Source organism: Scylla paramamosain, chromosome 3, assembly GCF_035594125.1.
Source record: "Scylla paramamosain isolate STU-SP2022 chromosome 3, ASM3559412v1, whole genome shotgun sequence".
NCBI lineage: Eukaryota > Metazoa > Arthropoda > Malacostraca > Decapoda > Portunidae > Scylla > Scylla paramamosain.
In genome coordinates, this window is record NC_087153.1 from 30787775 (window position 1) to 30805521 (window position 17747).

A 17747-nucleotide genomic window follows, 5' to 3' on the forward strand; every position below is an offset into this window, starting at 1 on the left:
CAGTAGTGGAAGTAGTAGCAGTAGTAGTAGTAGTAGTAGTAGTAGTAGTAGTAGTAGTAGTAGTAGTAGACGTAGCAGTAGTAGTAGTAGTAGTAGTAGTAGTAGTAGTAGTGGTGGTGGTGGTGGTAGTAGTGATAATAGTACTAGTGGGGCTGATGATAGTAGTGTAGTAGTAGTAGTAGTAGTAGTAGTAGTAGTAGTAGTAGTAGTAGTAGTAGTAGTAGTAGTAGTAGCAGTAGTAGTACCAGTAGTAGTAGTAGTAGTAGGAGGAGGAGGAGGAGTAGGAGGAGGAAATACGCTGAAAATATTATTGTACACACACACACACACACACACACACACACACACACACACACACACACACACCTTCAAGCACACCACCACCATCACCACCACCACCACCACCACCACCATAATCAGTTCATCAAGCCTAAAGTGTGATTTAATTCCGTCCGTCCTTGTGTCACGCGTGTGTCGGGAGCCGCGCCGCCGCTATCATAACTGCGGGAAGTAATAGCCAGCAAATTGATTCCTTAATACCCATGGGAAACTGTTTTATTTTGCCGCGAGGATCAAATATGTCATTTAAAATCAATACACTCCCCTCATATTTGTCAGCAGCAGCCAGTCCCCATACACACCGTCACCTACACGGCTTCCTATTGGCTGGGGCTGAGATGGGCGATAACAGAGCGTCCCGGGATTGGCTATTGAACCCCGAGGCCCCGCCCATTCCGTCCTGGATTTTCCATGGTGCCGTGATGGCCGAGAGGGGAAACTGGCAAGTGGCACGATTGTTTCCCTCGGAGTCAGGTGAAGGTGACGGCGAGGCGACGCCTTAAGGACCAGTGAAGCGGTGGGGAGGCTCAGGGTCACAAAGAACTGGAAACAGGTCAAGGCTTTTACAAGGAAGCTTAAGTGTTGTGTATTATTCATCCCCTCAGCCGGCCAGATGATGGACAAGGTAAATATGTCCTCTTGCCACTCGGGGCAGCCATTACCTTGCTTATCGGGGCCTCGTGAAAGCATATAGTGAATATCCATCTGTGTGATACTTGAGTTGGTAATGTGCAGGCAGGAACACTGGTTGTGGGGAGTGCATAATAAGCACTATGAAGCTGAATGGTGTTCCGGCACTCAACGCGAGCATGTCCTCAATCCGCATTATGGCAAGTACTGTGTGCAGAACTTTATGCTCTTCGCAATACATGGGGCTGGCGGTGGTATGATTTCTCTGTTCTTGCTCTTATGTTCTTTTTTTTCTTTCTTTTTTGTTTCTTTTTTTCTTTTCTCCTCCTCCTCCTTTTTTTTTCTTCTTCTTTTAGTTCTTTTTGTTCTTCCTTATGCTCTTTTTCTTTTTCTTTTTTTTTTCTTCTTCTTTTTCTTCTTTTCTTCTCTTTTTCTTTTTTCTTTCTTCTTTTCTTCTTCTTCTTCTTCTTCCTCTCCCTCTTCTTCAATAACACAAATAATATCTGCGGTAGCAACATTAGAACAGTAGCATCAGCAGCAGCAGCAGCAGCAGCAGCAGCAGCAGCAGCAGTAGCAGCAGCAGCAGCAGCAGCAACAACAACAACAACAACAACAACAACAACAACAACAACAACAACAACAACAACAAGATTAGCAGAAGCAACAGCATTACTCTTATGTTCACTCTTTGCTGCAGGTGGAAGACGAGAACTCGCCCCCCGGGGTGGGTGGATGTGTGGGCGGCTGCGTGGGAAGGTGCGTGGGCGGCTGCAGCGGAGGTGACAGCAGCGACCTAGACTTGGGTGACGACCTCTCAGACGACACCCGCGATTCCACGACCGACGATGACCACGGAGACGACCCTCATTCTGTTCTCTCCCCGGGCCAACCTCTCCACCGACGCTACCACCCCTGGCGCCGCTCGCACGGTGAGTGACACACACCCAGTACCCAGCTGATGAGTGACAGTAATAACGGTGGTGACGGTGGTGGTGGTGGTGTGATCAGGCAAACGCTCATCACAGGTGTGGGCTGCAGTAATGTTAATCGAGGTGTCTTGCATACCACACACTTTGTTGCCCATAATGTGAATACAATCATAGTTACCAATATTATAACTTCTTTTTATCTAATTGCACAAACAGATGGTAGTCATCAGACCATTCTTTCACTGCCCAATATATAAAGGCAAAGCAAACGTTCCCCTGATGACATAACACCTCACGCTATACATATGGACCACTGGGACTGGCGAGGCGGCCTGGGTGGAATGTCCGGGTGTTCTGGACGAGTGTAAAGGAAACACATGGCACACGTTTATAAGAATGTAAACTCTCAAAATAGACGAGTGAAATTGTGACGCTGACTAAACTAAACACTGTTCCTCACAGGATGTGGGCGTGACGGCGATGGTGAAGGCGGCCACGTGACAGAGGCGGGCGTGGGCGAGGTACGGGCGGAGACTGGGGTGGAAGAGACAGAGGACGGCCCAGGGGACGGGCTGCCGCAGCGAAGCATCAGGAAAGTTTTCACTAACACCCGTGAGAGGTGGAGACAACAGAATGTGAGTGGTGCTTTCGCTGAGTTGAGACGGTTGGTGCCCACACACCCGCCAGACAAGAAGCTCTCCAAAAATGAGATTCTGAGACTGACCATCAGATATATCAAACTCCTCAACTCTGTGCTGGAGTGGCAGCAGCGACAGGACGAAGTGAATGGCTCAGCGGATCTCACTGTCACCAATGCCTCTAACCATCACAACAACAACAACAACAACAACAACAACCGCAACCACAATAACAACAATCACAACAGTAACAACAACGATGACACACGCAGCAGTGGCGGCCTCAGTTTGAGCATTTCCCGGGGCTCTCCGATGTCCCCTCAAGATAACTGCGTCAGCCAAGACTCGTCGCTACGATACCGCTACCTCTCCCTCTCATCCTCCCCTCCGTCACCACATTCCCCTCGCTCCACATCGTCCTCTTCCTCCACCACAACGCTGTCCCCTTTGCCGCTGACTTACTCCTCTTCAAGCCTCCGCCGGTCCTCTCCGCTTCCAACCGCCCACTCCCTGGGTCTGCCACACACCGCCGTAACCACTCCCACCACTTCCACCACAACTATTGCATCTTCCTTCTCATCATCGTCCTCCTCCTCCCCCGTGCCGCAGTCTCCAGCGCTGCCACCAGTCACATCATCTTCAGGAGGCCCTGTGTCGCCGTGTCGCGAAGAATCACCGACCACCCCGGCGCCTCGCTTCCACCCCTACGTGTTGGCGGTGCGGGTGCGGCCCACACTCTCCCTCCTCCATCCTCCTACTAAGTGAAGCCAACTGTTATGCATTCCCTTACTCACATCTGGAGTGGCGGAGAGTAACGAGAAAAAGAAAACCACACAAAATAAAGTGAAATGTTGGTGTCATCAGAAAACAAGATATTTTAAGCAATGCTACCGTGGTTCAGTTAATTATCGTGAGAGCGGCAAGCACAGGATGGTGAGTAAGAGGCTTAACAACTATTGATGTTTGAAACATCTTTTAGTGATCGTGGACGATGTGACGGCCAAGGTAAGTGTGACTGAGTGTTCCAATCCACCTTCTCGAATTACTGGTGAGTGTCACCTGTTGGTAATTTTTAGAAGTGATGTGCACTGTTACGTGCGTGATATGTGCCACAACATCAACACCTGGTCACTGCGTAGAGGTTATTCATAATACATGTGATAATTTAGTATTCATGTTTATTATTTGTATAAAGAGTTCACGGACGGGACGTTATTCTTCTATGTCCTCTCAACACAACATAAATTTTAGTGGATACGTACAAATCAACGAAATTATTTGGCAATATTATAAATCAATGAAAAGATCAAGTACAAATTCTAATCAGAAAACAAGAAGGAAAAATACGGATAATTTCTGAAAAATGATTATTCGATCACTACAGTTTACTGACTATCTATATCCAAGGGAAAGAAAACCGTTATCATCTGCTGGGCAATGCCACCGACTCATGATGACCGATTACCTGTATCATGTAAATCTAAAGACAATGGGTATAGTATACATACCTTGTACTACAAAGGGTCAGTGACACCATTTTTTGCGTAATGACGCCCATCTTCATGTGTCGCGGCAAGGTGAAAGTCATGGACGGGCGACACGTGTCTGATACATACTAGTAGAGTCAGAAAGGAATGTGTTCATCAATTTATATAAAGAAGCTGGCAAGTGTTACATCAGAGATGATGAAACGTTTGGAAATAAGGTTTTTAACCAGGTAATAGGTGCTCTAAGCTGAGGAGCAATTTAAAGGACCTTCCCCCAGCGGCTGGGGGATTCTAATTTTTAGACGCATCTCAGACCCAGTCATATGGAGACCGCCTGCACACGCCATGCCAAGTGTCGCGCCGCCGTGATGGTTGCGACGAGTGACATGTTGCTATAAATGACTCCGTGTTTTCAATATGTGGAGCTTTATCTGTATTCTGATCATACTGTCGTGTTCACGAGAGTTTTTTTCTACTTAATGTAATAACATACTTCAGCATTCAATGATTAACTGTTGAAAATAGCGAGCATAAGTAAAACATGTTATAAACATTTTTTAACATCTTCACAGTACAACTCGTCGTAATACAATTTTCTATTTTGTTTTGTTAAATTTTTACCATATATCTTGATTCTACAGTCACTACTGAGTCTGATGGTGTCAACCAAAACTGGCTATCCCGTATATGAAGTGAGTTATGGCATATAATCCTCGCACCTTGCGCGCTCGATAGGTCGAAATACGCAAAATACGGCAAAACGGTGGATCTGACGAAGAAATCTCATAAAATAAAAAAGTTGCGCTGTCAAAAGTTACATACCAGATGTTTCCAAGACTGAAATCGCAATTTTCATATGCGATGGACACCAGATCTGGCTAGGTGCTCCTGGCCAGATCATCGTTATACTGTCCAGGGGCCAGGCTGACCAGTGGGCTGTAGAGATGCGCGTTAACAAAATAAGAACCCCCTCCCTCCACTCGAAAAAAAAAAAAAAGTTTCAGCGCCTTATCTTGACCACTTTTGACATGCCTTAGTGAAAATAATCTTGATTTTACTGGTGTTTTCCAGTGATAGTGTAAGAAGGGTTTTACATCATCAATGAAAAAAAAAAACTATAAGAATCCAACTTATCATCATTGTATTGCTTAAAAATATTTCTTATACGGGGCCGGTATGATTAATCTCTACTAATAGCCAAGATATAATGTATATTTAAAACTTTATACACATATCATGCTAACGTACTCCACAGTTATCTTCTCCTTATCTTCAACAATACTGTGCCATGACTCTTCTTTCCTTCACCCAATATCAGCACAAGGCCAGATTTTTAAAAGTATTCTGGATAATACACCCGGACGCCAGAATCCCTGAATCGTGTTCGCTTTACAGCTGCCATTTCACTGTACCCATGCCTGTGCTTCCTGCTCAGGTTCCAATGTCAAGGTTTCACAGCCTTCTCATGAGCTGTGTTCATGCTCCGCTTGGGGCAGCAGCAACCACTCGCAATGTGACTAACAGCTTTTTTTTTTTTTTTTTTTTTTGCACCCAAACCTTCGGCGAGCCATATGTTCTTTTTTTTTGTGTGTGTGTGATGGATTTATTATTTATTCATTCTGTTGTTTCAGAACAACAGAATGCCACGTTGCATATTTGGGGAAAAAAAAGCACCTTGACAGGGACAACAACAACATTAAGCAAAACAAACTGCAAACATCACCATAGAGATAACATATTATCTACGTGGCGATACGTAAAAAACATTCTTACCTAATATCTATGACTGACCCTCGCAGCAAGAGTGGAGGTTGCCTCGAGTACAACCACCATGTGGCCAGTGTGAAAATTTCAAACAGTACATGACCTATTTGCATTCTAGGTCAAGTGAATTATGTCTGATTATGGTTTTCACTTTTCAGTGCCCTGAACTATTTAAAGAGAGGAGTACCAAGGCATCTCGATAGACAGATTTTTTGTCGATAGCTGAGTTATCTTATCTTTGAGTGCGTAAATAATTCAGAATTATTATCTGACCAAGAATATGCGTTATTGAAAAACGACAACAACAATAACACTATTAGTACTACTACTACTGTTACTTCTACTACTGCTACTGCTACTACTACTACTACTACTACTGCTAGTACTACTACTACTATTACTACTACTACTGCTACTACTACTACGACTACTTCTACTACTACTACTACTACTACTACTACTACTAATAATAATAATAATGATAACGATAATAATAGTAATACACTTAATAATAGTAATAATAACAGATCATTATCATCATAATCATAGCCATCAAATGATCATAACTTCGTTATCCTGCCTCTTCCACTAGTAGTTAGTGCAGGATAGCTATACAAACACCCTGGTGAGAACCTCAAGATATGCTGTTACTTGTCTTCCCTTGTATAGTCATTACCTTGAACACAGGCAATCATATCTGCGTGCGTGATATCAAGGTTGCCCTTTTTATTAAATACATAGCAAGATCTCTCTCTCTCTCTCTCTCTCTCTCTCTCTCTCTCTCTCTCTCTCTCTCTCTCTCTCAGACAAGGAAGGGGATTAGGGCGTTACTCAGTGTCAATGGTCATCCTGGTGGAAGGGAAGGAGACGGCCACCAGCGGCACGGCAGTGAGCGAGCTGCACAGCGTCAGTGTGTACGTCGTCCATAGGTACACTGCGGGGGAAATAGCGTCAAAATAAAACGCACATGCGAAAGAAACTGTACAGTAAGTCATTATGATAAGCAGAATAGAATACAAAAGCGTAGAACTAATTTCTTCCTCTTGAAGATAACGTTTATCACAAGCAACTCGACCATCACCACCACAGCACTACCTCCACCTCACATCGCAACCACTGATGCGTCTACACCACCACCGCCACATCTTCACCACTCACCGTGACCATTACTACTATAACTCCCCTACTGCTTTAGGTATTCAAGTGCCATGGGGATTAAAACAAGAGGGATAATCAGGAAAGGACAAAAAAGTACAATAACAAATTCAAATTCGATAAAGGTTGACTTTAAAGGTTGGTAGGAAAAAATAAGTTCTCAAATAGAGTGGCAGATGCATGGAATAGATGAACTGATCTCGTTGTTAGTGAAGAGTGAATATGGAACTTTAGAAAAAAAAGGTAGGGAAGATGGTGGAAATAGGTGTGCATGTTCATTGCCACGTATAGCTTCTTGCTCTAGCTTCCCTTATATTTCCATGTTCTTATATTTCACCACTACTACGACCATTAGATTTACGGACATTATGATACAATAACAGGTGACGCTTTCAGAGAGCGAGAGAGAGAGAGAGAGAGAGAGAGAGAGAGAGAGAGAGAGAGAGAGAGAGAGAGAGAGAGAGAGAGAGAGAGAAGAGAGCTTACATGAGTCAGGAATATTGAAGAGGAGCAGGAAGACCATCCCCGTCACGATGTCTGCGGCGATCATCACAGCAGTCACCAGCAACTCGGGCGAGGGGTACACCAGGTCGATGGCGATCTCCATGAAGAGCGGCAGCGTGCAGTAACTGAACGACACACCGCCCACCACCGACACGTACACTTGCCCTACAGGAGTGTGTCATGTGTGAACAGAGTATAAGTTAATATGACCTTTGTAAGTACATATCTTAATCTACAGGTACATGTCCTTCGCTACTATGATAAATACCACTGCTACTACTATTACTGATGCTGCTGCTGCTGCTATTACTATTACTACTACTACTACTACTACTACTACTACTAGTACTACTACTACTACTACTACTACCACGCTGATGATACCTACGCTGATGATACCACCCTGCACTTTTCCGAGTCTTTTCACAGATGTCCATCCCTTCAGGAAGCAAACAGTTCACGCAGGGAAGCCACAGAACGACTGATTTCTGATCTCTCTAAAATTTCTGATTGGGGCAGAGCAAACATGGTATTGTTCAGTGCCTCAGAAACTCAATTCCTCCATCTATCAACTCAACACAACCTTCCAGACAACCATACCATCTTCTTCAATGACACTCAACTGTCTCCCTCTTCTACACTGAACATCCTCGACCTGTCCTTTTCTTATAATCTGAGCTGGAAACTTCACATCTCATCTCTAGCTAAAACAGCTTCTATGAAATTAGTTGTTCTGAGACGTCTCTGCCAGTTTTTCTCATCTCACAAGCTGCTAACTCTTTACAAGGGCCTTATCCGTCCATGTATGTAGTATGCTTCACATGTGGAGGGGGGGGGAAGGTTCCACTCATACCGCTCTTTTAGACAGGATGGAATCAAAAGCTTTTCGTCTCATCATCTCCTTTTCTCTAACTAACTATCCTCAGCCCCTTTATCATCGCCGCAATGTTGCATCTCTAGCTATCTTCTACCGCTATTTTCATGCTAACTGCTCTTCTGATCTTGTTAACTGCATGCCTCCCCTCCTCCCGAGGCCTCGCTGCACAAGGCTTTCTCCTTTCTCTCACCTTTATTCTGTCCACCTCTCTAATGCAAGAGTTAACCAGTATTCTCAATCATTCATCTCTTTCTCTGGTAAACTCTGAACTCCTTACCTGCTTCTATACTTCCACCTTCCTAGGACTTGAACTCCTTCAAGAGGGAGATTTCAAGACACTTATCCTTCAATTTTGACTACTGCTTCGGACCCTATTCGGGGACCGGCATCTCAGTGGGATTTTTTTTTTTTTTTTTTTAGATTTTTCTTGCCCTTGGCCGGTGTCCCTCCTACATAAAAAATAAATAAATAAATAAATAGATAAATAAAATAAATAAATAAATAAATAAATCAGCCACGGGGGGAACAAATATTCGTGACCAAAAATAGCAGGATATTTGTCCCCCTTTGGCTGTGAAGGCAACAACCTTTACTTAGCGACTGATTGGGCTGAAGTATGTCAGTGTTCCAGACTTAGAATCAACAATTTTCACACCATCTGTCCCTTCATACCACGGGTGCTCACGTTCACGCCCACCACGATTAGGGTGCCTAGGGTCTGACTCTGCATCACACACAATAAACCTCAGGCAACACCAGAGGCCGCATTAACAAAGATTCTTTACTATATAGGTTTAACTCAGACCAACTCCTGAGCTTAGAGTTGTGCTTAACTTCCTAAGTTGTGCTTAGTCTAGGTCTTAAATTTAAGACATATTTAATTCAAAAAATGTAAAAAGATTGCACTATTAACTCAAAATTGTAAAATATGTGATTTTATTGTTTTGCTCTTTCACCGTTCCATACTGGGACATATAAGTTCGTCTGCACAACTTTAAGACCACTTAAGAGATAAGTACAAGTCTAAGCAGAAGGCTGAGACGAACTCTGAGAATCTTTGATGATATGGAAACATTATGGAGACATTAAACATTCCCGAGAGCCTCTTGAGAAGACTATCCCACTGACGGGGCATCTCTGAGTGTTCTTAATAATAAGTGTTGCTGTTACTGCTGCTGCTTCTACTATTAGTACTGCTGATGTTACTACTACTACTACTGCTACTACTACTACCACTATTATTATTATTATTATTATTATTATTATTATTATTATTACCATTATTATTATTATTATTATTATTATTATTATTATTGTCATTATTATTATTATTATTATTATTATTATTATTATTATTATTATTATTATTATTATTATTATGATCATCGTCATCATGAGAATCAACCACATTATCATAATTATCATTTATCATTATCATCATCGTTATCATCATCATCATCGTCATCATCATCATCATCATCATTAATCTTGTCATTAATATGGTCATCATCACCATCACTATCACTTGTCACTGAGGCACTCACAGTCGGTGACGGGCAAGATGCCGTAGGACAGCAGGAGGAACCAGTAGAAGAACGCAGTGGTGATCACCATGAGGGTGAGCAGCAAGGTCTTGGTGTGGCCCCGCAGCAGGTCATTCAAGCGGCCCACCACCACAGGCAACAAGCTGGAGACCATCACACCACTTAGCCCCACCCACATGGCCTTTTCCTGGGTGAGAGGCAAGAAGGAAAGGAGGGCACATTAAGACATCTTCAAAAATTTAATTGACTGTGGTCATTTCAGTCCAGTGATTTGCTTTTCAATAAGATACTGGCAGACAGGCATTATTATTATAGAGTAGCTATAAGTAGTGGTTTCAGTTTAACTTTTAATATCTAGTAAAATGTATGACTGAGCATTAAATTTGTATCAATTCGATTCTTGAATATGTAGGATGTTCAAGATTGACTGCTATGGCATCTAATCAAAAGTATAACAAAGGTCTGGCAAGTACAAGTTTAGAGTATTTTTTGAAAGACACCATTGATGGCAAAAGAGGTAATCGAGACATCAGAATCTTTTGGTGTCTAAGTTTTACTTTGTGAAGTAAAATGATGTAGAATGACTACTCGTGTAATGAAATAAGTGCCATGGTGTCACTAGCAATCAAAGGATTACATATGCACACAGGAGGAGACGAAGGGGGCGTGAGGAACCCACCTGGTGGAAGCCCAGCGGCAACAGGGAAAAGTCGATCACGGTGATCCATACGACTGGTGGACCCGCGAATATTCCGTAGGTCACCATTAACAACAGAAACTTCTTGTTTCTTAAAGGAGACAGACCAATATCAACACATTTGTGTTTTCAGTAACTGTTCTCTCATTAAGCTTCAAAATATTCTACACTTAAAGTAGTTCATTATGTTTTTTTTTTCTATTAATGAAAAATATTAACAAAATCAATGAAAAAAAAAATCACAAGTAAATGATACAATTGTTTGGCCTGGGTTACATCGCTGGTTCAGACAACAGGTAGTATGGTGCAGAGGAAGCTCATTAAACACAGGTGTGAGATGTGACCAGCTCCACATATAGATGATACTGAAAGACTTATCTTTTCTCTCTCTTTCTCTTTCTCTCTTACTTAAATATGTAGTCAGGAGGCATACATTTGTAATTCAGATTAATGAAGAAAACCAGCCAATCACTTACTTGACCAGCACCTTCAGGGCCGGGAGGATTGTGAATCTTTCTTGTGAGGAGGTGATTGAGGGTGAACTTGGAGGCTTGGAAGGGAAGTACACAAGCGCCGCCAATAGCAACGCCGCCGCCAAGCCAGCACCTAGCAAAACGGAATAGGCCACTTAATAAGTCGTGGCTTCTTGGTTTTCGTTAAAAGTAAACTACATTTTTCGTGCTGGGTCTCATCAGTGTGTGCACCCATCTATCACTTTGCATATAAACTCAAACCTGCGGAATAAAAGGTTAGAAAGCAATCCTAGTGACGCTATGATAAATGTAGGAGCGAAAGGAATAGTGACTGTAGAGGGAAAAAAAAAAAATAGTGTATGTAGGGAGGAACGCAATTGTAATTGCAGGAAGGAAAGCAACAGTAACTATAGGGAGGAGAGTAATAGTGACCACAAGGAAAAAAACAGTACTAAGTGTAGGGAGGCAAGGAATAATAACTGTAGGAAGGAAAAAAATAATAAATATAGGGAGGAAAGTAATAATAACAGTAAGGAGCATCAGGAGGAGATGATGAACAAAGAATGGTATACCGATATAGGTGAGGCGCATCACGTCATGCTGGATTGCTGCGTTCGTGACACTGGGATCAGGCTGTCGTACAATTAAAGGCTCCAAGTAGCTGGCGATTCCCCCTAGCTGGTGACTCCCCACCATGATGGCTGGCAAAGAGAGACAGGGCAAGAGATGAACAGGTACATACTTAGTCTCCTTTTCTTTGTGTTTCTTCATCTTTGCATTCACTCTCCTGTGGTATATACAAGAAGGTTGTTATTGAATATCGTAGTGTTGAAAGCTAAATGCATTATTGTTCTTGGTGTCTGCAGTATTGTACTGACTAGAAAAAAAAAAATTGTTGCATGGTTTTTATGCCAGAGATAAGTGGAGATACTGTATACAATGGTATCATGTCAGAAAAGAAAGATACTGTGCAATGCTATCATGTAAATAAATAAACATGTAAATTAACAAATAAAAAAATATACAATCCTATCGTATCAGAGTTAAAAGAAGATAATGTACAATGCTAACATGTCACAATATCATGTAGAAAGAAAAAAAAAAAAACCTGAAAACTAACCCGTTGCGGTGGTTCGCTCCTGCACAGGAAACCACTCATTGGCTATCATAGGCGGGCCGGCGAGCATCACAGGGCTGGCTACGCCTATTGCTATCCCACACAGGTAAGACAGGCTGTGGGCGGAGCAGAGAGTTAACTAAGATGTCACGATGCAGTATGGTGAAAACAACTACAGTTAGTTATGCATGACTAGGAGAATAATGTAATGAAATTTCGTCCTTTTCCTACATCGTCTCCTTTACTAGCACACAGTGTGAAAGGGAGGAGCTGTCCAATGACAGTCACTTCGTGCCGCTGTCTTGGTCCAGTCCTCCTTCATGACTATAAATAATAAATCGGTCCAAATGTTATTTAAGAGTATCCTTTCCAAAATAACGATTAGTGTAACAATCTACTAAACAGGAATAAAAAAGTAGATCAAAACACAAATGAAAAGAGGTAAAACAGCCAATGACCCACATGGTGAAGGCTGGCGTGGTGCTGGTGATGCAGCGGAGAGCAGTGCCGGCAGTCGCCAGGCCAAAGGTGGTCAACAAGCACGCCCGCAGCCCGTAACGCTGCACAGCCCAGCATACAGGGATGAAGGTCACGATATATGCGATCAACGCGAAGTTGATCGTTAGAGTCACGGTGGTCGCGTCCCAGCCAGAGAAGGCAGCCTGCATACTCTCGCTGATGGGACCAAACATGATCCACTCTATGTTCTGGAAAATAATAGGCATAATGTTTTCACTGAGTTCTATGAGCAACCTACTTCCTTTGTTATCATGGATGTCAACATGAGGTTTAAGAGAGGCACACAAAACGGAAGTCACAGTGGCTTACAAGAATGAAGTTCATGAGAGAGAAAACGATAAGTATCCAAAATCTTGAGCGGTAGGTCGTGACTTGCTGTGAAAGCTTGCCGTCGCTCTCCGCGTCTTTGATGCTATCATAGCTCTTATGATACGACCCACACAGAGCCTTCTTTTCATTGTTGAGATCTGATGGAAAATAAATAAGAGTAGGCTACTGAACAGATGGTTATCGAAAATAACAAGAAAAAAAAGTGTATACATAGACTATCCTCTTCTAGCAGCTGATTCATCAAACATTCGGGTTACTGGCCAGTAATGCGAATCCCGAAAAGACGATTTATCAAACACACTCGAGTCCAAAACATTTGGGAGAGAGCGCCGTAAATTGAAGACATTATTGGAACTTCAGAAGAGAAAGTGTTGGGAGCCAGACACCCCCCAAAAGCATCGACTAATCTATTTGGAAAAGTTTTATTCTCCAATTCACGGTGGAAAAGTATCGCAACTGTACAAATGTATTCAATATTTTTTTTTATTACTCTAATTCAAAGGATAAACTGTACTAGATAATATATGATTCTTCTTCTTTTAGTACTATGTATAGGTAGTGCCCAGGATGAAGGTAAACTTGCTGTAAAGCAGCTACAAATATATTAATAAAATAGAACAGTAGAAAGGATAAATAAGTGAAGTCGCCAGGAGCTGAGCATCCTTGCCCGAGGCTGGCAGGACGGCGACTTTCGAAGCTAGAGTGACTGCTGGGCCTGCTGGCTCAGGTCAAGCCGGGGCTGGCGTCCGGAGACAAAGGGAGATTGACCTTACTCCCATGTGGCGATGGTCAGGGCGGCCAGGTCCCAATGGACCGGAGAATGGAATACAGGAACGGGCGAAGCGTCCTGCCACATTGCTTGGCCATCCTTCTCGCGGCGTCCTTGTAGCGAACAAAGCATATGGGGTGATGCAGGCACATCACATGATTTACATAATAAAGACGTGCTTATCTGTGTAAGACACGTGATGTATAACCAATCACAAGGCTCACAAAACAATGATGTCAGAAAAGTGGGTTCGCACTGGCAAATCACAAAACTCACATAGCATTGACGTGAGAAGAGAGAGCACAGTGGCCAATCACAAAACTCACACTAGCTGTGACGTCAGCACAGCGAATCACGGCTCAAGAAAACACTAGGACAACACTAGAGGCCTAAACAAGAGAACAAGGCGTTTCAGTGCCAAATAAATTGCAAAATAACAACAATACACGGCAAAAATCACAACGCTGCACAAATAACGCACATGTTGGCAATAAAATCTTCAAGTGTGGTGGATCGTGGCAGATTATGCACTGGAAGCCATGCATGAGCAGGAAAGACCACACGGACGGAAAACACTTAAACTTGCAGAAGACTGATGTCTGAGAAGTTCTTGAGTCTTGAAGTGACAGGAGAACAACTTAAAAATCAGTTGAGATGTAGTATTGACATGAAGACTGGCTGCTGAAAAGTTACTGAGTCTTGAAACGGCAGGAACGCAGCTCAAATCAGTCGAGATGCGTCGATGACAGCTTGAAAAGTCCAGACTTGAAACAGGGAGAGCGTTGGTGACGGCTTGAAGTCAAACGGGAACAGGCTGGCAGGGTAGACATGGCAAAAACTTGAAAGAGCCCTGGAAAGCAGCCGAAGAGAGCACCATAGACATGGAGTAGCGTACCAGTTTGCGTCGGTGACGACTTAGCAGAAATGCATCAGTGACGGTTTAGTAGCTAATCCGCAGGCGACGAAGGTAGCTGGAGTAGCTGGGGACGAGCAAGGCGCGTGGGCATGGAGGACTGGTAGCATCGACTCATCCCACTGCTGCCACCATTTTTATCTACTAGATAATATATACTTCTTTTAGTACTGTGTATAAGTGGTACCCAGGATGAAGGTAAACTCATTGTAAAGCAGCTACAGATATATCAATATAATAGAACTGTACAAATGACAAATATGTTGAGTCACCAGGAGCCGTGCATCCTTGCCCGAGGCTGGCAGGATGGCGACTCTAGATGCTGGTGTGATTGCTGGGCCTGCCAGCTCAGGTCAGGCTGGGGCTGGTGTCTGGAAACAAAAGGAGGCTGACCAACCTCCCACGTGGTGATGGCCAGGGCAGCCAAAGGCTTGGCGTCAGGTCCCAGGGGACCAGAAAATGGAAAGCAGGGGCGGACGAAGTGTCCCACCAAAAAAATCAGAAGAATTAAGCCTTTTAAAAGAGCACAACTTTATGTTAAAAAAGTTAAAATTCTGACTTTGCGCATGCACAGCGCTACTTAAAAGTTGACATAAGGAATTTTATTAAAATTATAAGAACATGGCTCCTCTTAAGTTTCATTAAAACTGGTTGAGTGGTTTTTGAGAAATCCTATTTTTGACACCGCTCTTCTTTTTGCAAGTTACCAATTGACTTCACCCAATAGAAGAGACGAAATCTATGTCATATAAAATTGATGGAGTTGTGTTATCATATGGTGCCAATTTCGTTACGATCAGCCGCGTAGTTCCGGAAATATAGGTTTGAATAGCATTACGGTCGGGCCGGGTCGAGCCGCTTAAAATGAAACAACCTCCACAGTAAACTTTGCTTCGTTCGTAATAGTGTGTGCGTGTGTGTGTGTGTGTGTGTGTGTGTGTGTGTGTGTGTGTGTGTGTGTGTGTGTGTGTGTGTGTGTGTGTGTGTGTGTGTGTGTGTGTGTGTGTTTTTTTTTTTTTGTGTGTGTGTGTGTGTGTGTGTGTTATAAAAGAAGAGTGGCCTAACGCATATCAGCCACATCAATATCTTGATTCCGTTCTAATGTGATTGATAACTCCAGTGAAATAAAGAGACGCACGCTCACACGGTTTCCTATAAAACATCTACATAATCTATTGCGGGGCATGAAGACTGTGACATGAAAACTGTGACTGCTATAAAAAAAACCCAATGTTATATATAATTTCTATTTTCGAACTTTACATTTTCTTTTCAATTTCTCTCTTATTCATCTTCTTTACAATGAATAAGAATTAGAAACGGCGTCTAAATATAGTTATTTACGTTGTTGTTGTTGTTGTGTTTTATATATATATATATATATATATATATATATATATATATATATATATATATATATATATATATATATATATATATATATATATATATATATATATATATATATATATATATATATATATATATATATATATATATATATATATATATATATATATATTTTTTTTTTTTTTTTTTTTTTTTTTCCGCACTTGTTTGTTTATTACCACTCAGGCCTGCCAACCATACGACCTCAAGACTGACAACACGATCGGCAACTCTTCCCGAACCGTGGGGTGTCTTGTATGTTTAATAAATCCGCACGGCCAGTTCGGTACCCGACGTTCGGATTACGATTCAGAGGCTTACCCTCCGAATGTTTAATGAATCAGCTGTATATCTGCTGCATTGCCAGAGCAAGGGTTGGGTGGGGAAGAGCGTTACTCTATTTGGTTCTGTTCTTCCACACCTGATTTATTTAAATCACCAGTTTCATTATAAACCAACATGTCTCCTGGAATCTGTTTTTTTTTTTTTTTCCCATGTACTGCTATGTTTATCATGTTGCCATATTCAGTAATGGCGCGCCGTGAGACAAGTCACTCCACGACGCCGCTTTGCCACCAATGTGGTGACAGAAATGCCTGGAGAGGCATCTCTCTCTCTCTCTCTCTCTCTCTCTCTCTCTCTCTCTCTCTCTCTCTCTCTCTCTCTCTCTCTCTCTCTCTCTCTCTCTCTCTCTCGTTTAGACAATCTGTCGTCTTGGTTGGCACCTTAATATAATCATCTCTTTCTCAGGACCTCGGGACAAAAGCTGATGAATGGAGATACTCTTATATATATGTGACTGTTATGCGTGGATTAGTCTTGTTCAGTAAATGAAGAGGCAATACAAGTGTAATACGATTATTACTGTAAACAAATAAATGAGGAGGCAATACAAGCGTAATACGTTTATTACTGTAAACAAATAAGAGGAAAACATATTCACTTTGATCTTCTCCAGGCAGTTAAAATCACACACACAATGATGCACAGTTTGTCACGAGCTAGTTGTCTGGTATGATCGTGTTGAGTTACGTACGAAAACCGTTTTTTTTTTTTTTGTGGGGAGATTTATTTATTTTTTGTTTATTCCTCATATTTACATGTAAATAATTCTAAATAAGTAATTAAAAAGTAATCTACAGAAAACAAAAGGTTTGAATTTTTTTCTTTTTCATGTAAGAGGGGCACCGGCTAAGAGCAACAAAAATATAGTAATAATAATAATAATAATAATAATAATAATAATAATAATAATAATAATAATAATAATAATAATAATAATAATAATAAAAAGTCCACTGAGATGCCAGTCCCCGAACAGAGTCGAAAGTGGTAGTCAGAAATTACAGGATAAGTGTCTTGAAACCTTCCTCTTGAAAGAGTTCAAGTCATAGGAAGTGGAAATACAGAAGCAGGCAGGGAGTTCCAGAGTTTACCAGGGAAAGGGATGAATGAGAATACTGGTCAACTCTTGCATTAAAAAAAAGTGGAAAGAATAGGGATGAGAGAAAGAAGAAAGTAAAGTGCAGCGAGGCCGCGGGAGGAGGGAAGGCATGCAGTTAGCAAGATCAGAAGAGCAGTTGACATGAATAGTGGTAGAAGATAGCAAGAAATGCAACATTGCAACGATGAGAGAGAGGCCGATGACAGTCAGTTACAGGGAAGAAGTTGAT

General features: G+C 42.1%; 2 protein-coding genes across 4 annotated transcripts in view; one reads left to right on the top strand and one right to left on the bottom strand.

Moving 5' to 3' along the window:
• The first annotated feature begins 400 nt into the window (after window positions 1-400).
• Window positions 401-3746, top strand: LOC135093584 (probable WRKY transcription factor protein 1). 3 transcript variants are annotated; one of them, XM_063992969.1, is made up of 3 exons: window positions 401-1169; window positions 1667-1898; window positions 2361-3746. In XM_063992969.1, exons 1-3 carry the CDS (start codon window positions 1113-1115, stop codon window positions 3299-3301), a joined length of 1230 nt encoding a protein of 409 aa, XP_063849039.1. In that variant the 5' UTR covers window positions 401-1112; the 3' UTR covers window positions 3302-3746. The 3 variants fall into 3 exon arrangements, with proteins under 3 accessions (XP_063849039.1, XP_063849049.1, XP_063849057.1); XM_063992979.1 differs by having other exon boundaries at window positions 402-964; XM_063992987.1 differs by lacking the exons at window positions 401-1169; window positions 1667-1898 and adding an exon at window positions 1905-1994.
• Window positions 3697-17747, bottom strand: part of LOC135093578 (solute carrier family 49 member 4 homolog) — an 18668-nt gene continuing 4617 nt past the window's right edge. The window contains exons 3-11 of the mRNA XM_063992956.1: window positions 12983-13140; window positions 12617-12861; window positions 12158-12270; window positions 11610-11738; window positions 11041-11170; window positions 10547-10655; window positions 9868-10054; window positions 7429-7611; window positions 3697-6721 (exon numbers count right to left, since the gene is read on the bottom strand). Coding sequence (XP_063849026.1) covers window positions 6615-6721; window positions 7429-7611; window positions 9868-10054; window positions 10547-10655; window positions 11041-11170; window positions 11610-11738; window positions 12158-12270; window positions 12617-12861; window positions 12983-13140 — 1361 coding nt within the window. The 3' untranslated portion in view covers window positions 3697-6614. The remainder of the gene's footprint in view (window positions 6722-7428; window positions 7612-9867; window positions 10055-10546; window positions 10656-11040; window positions 11171-11609; window positions 11739-12157; window positions 12271-12616; window positions 12862-12982; window positions 13141-17747) is intronic.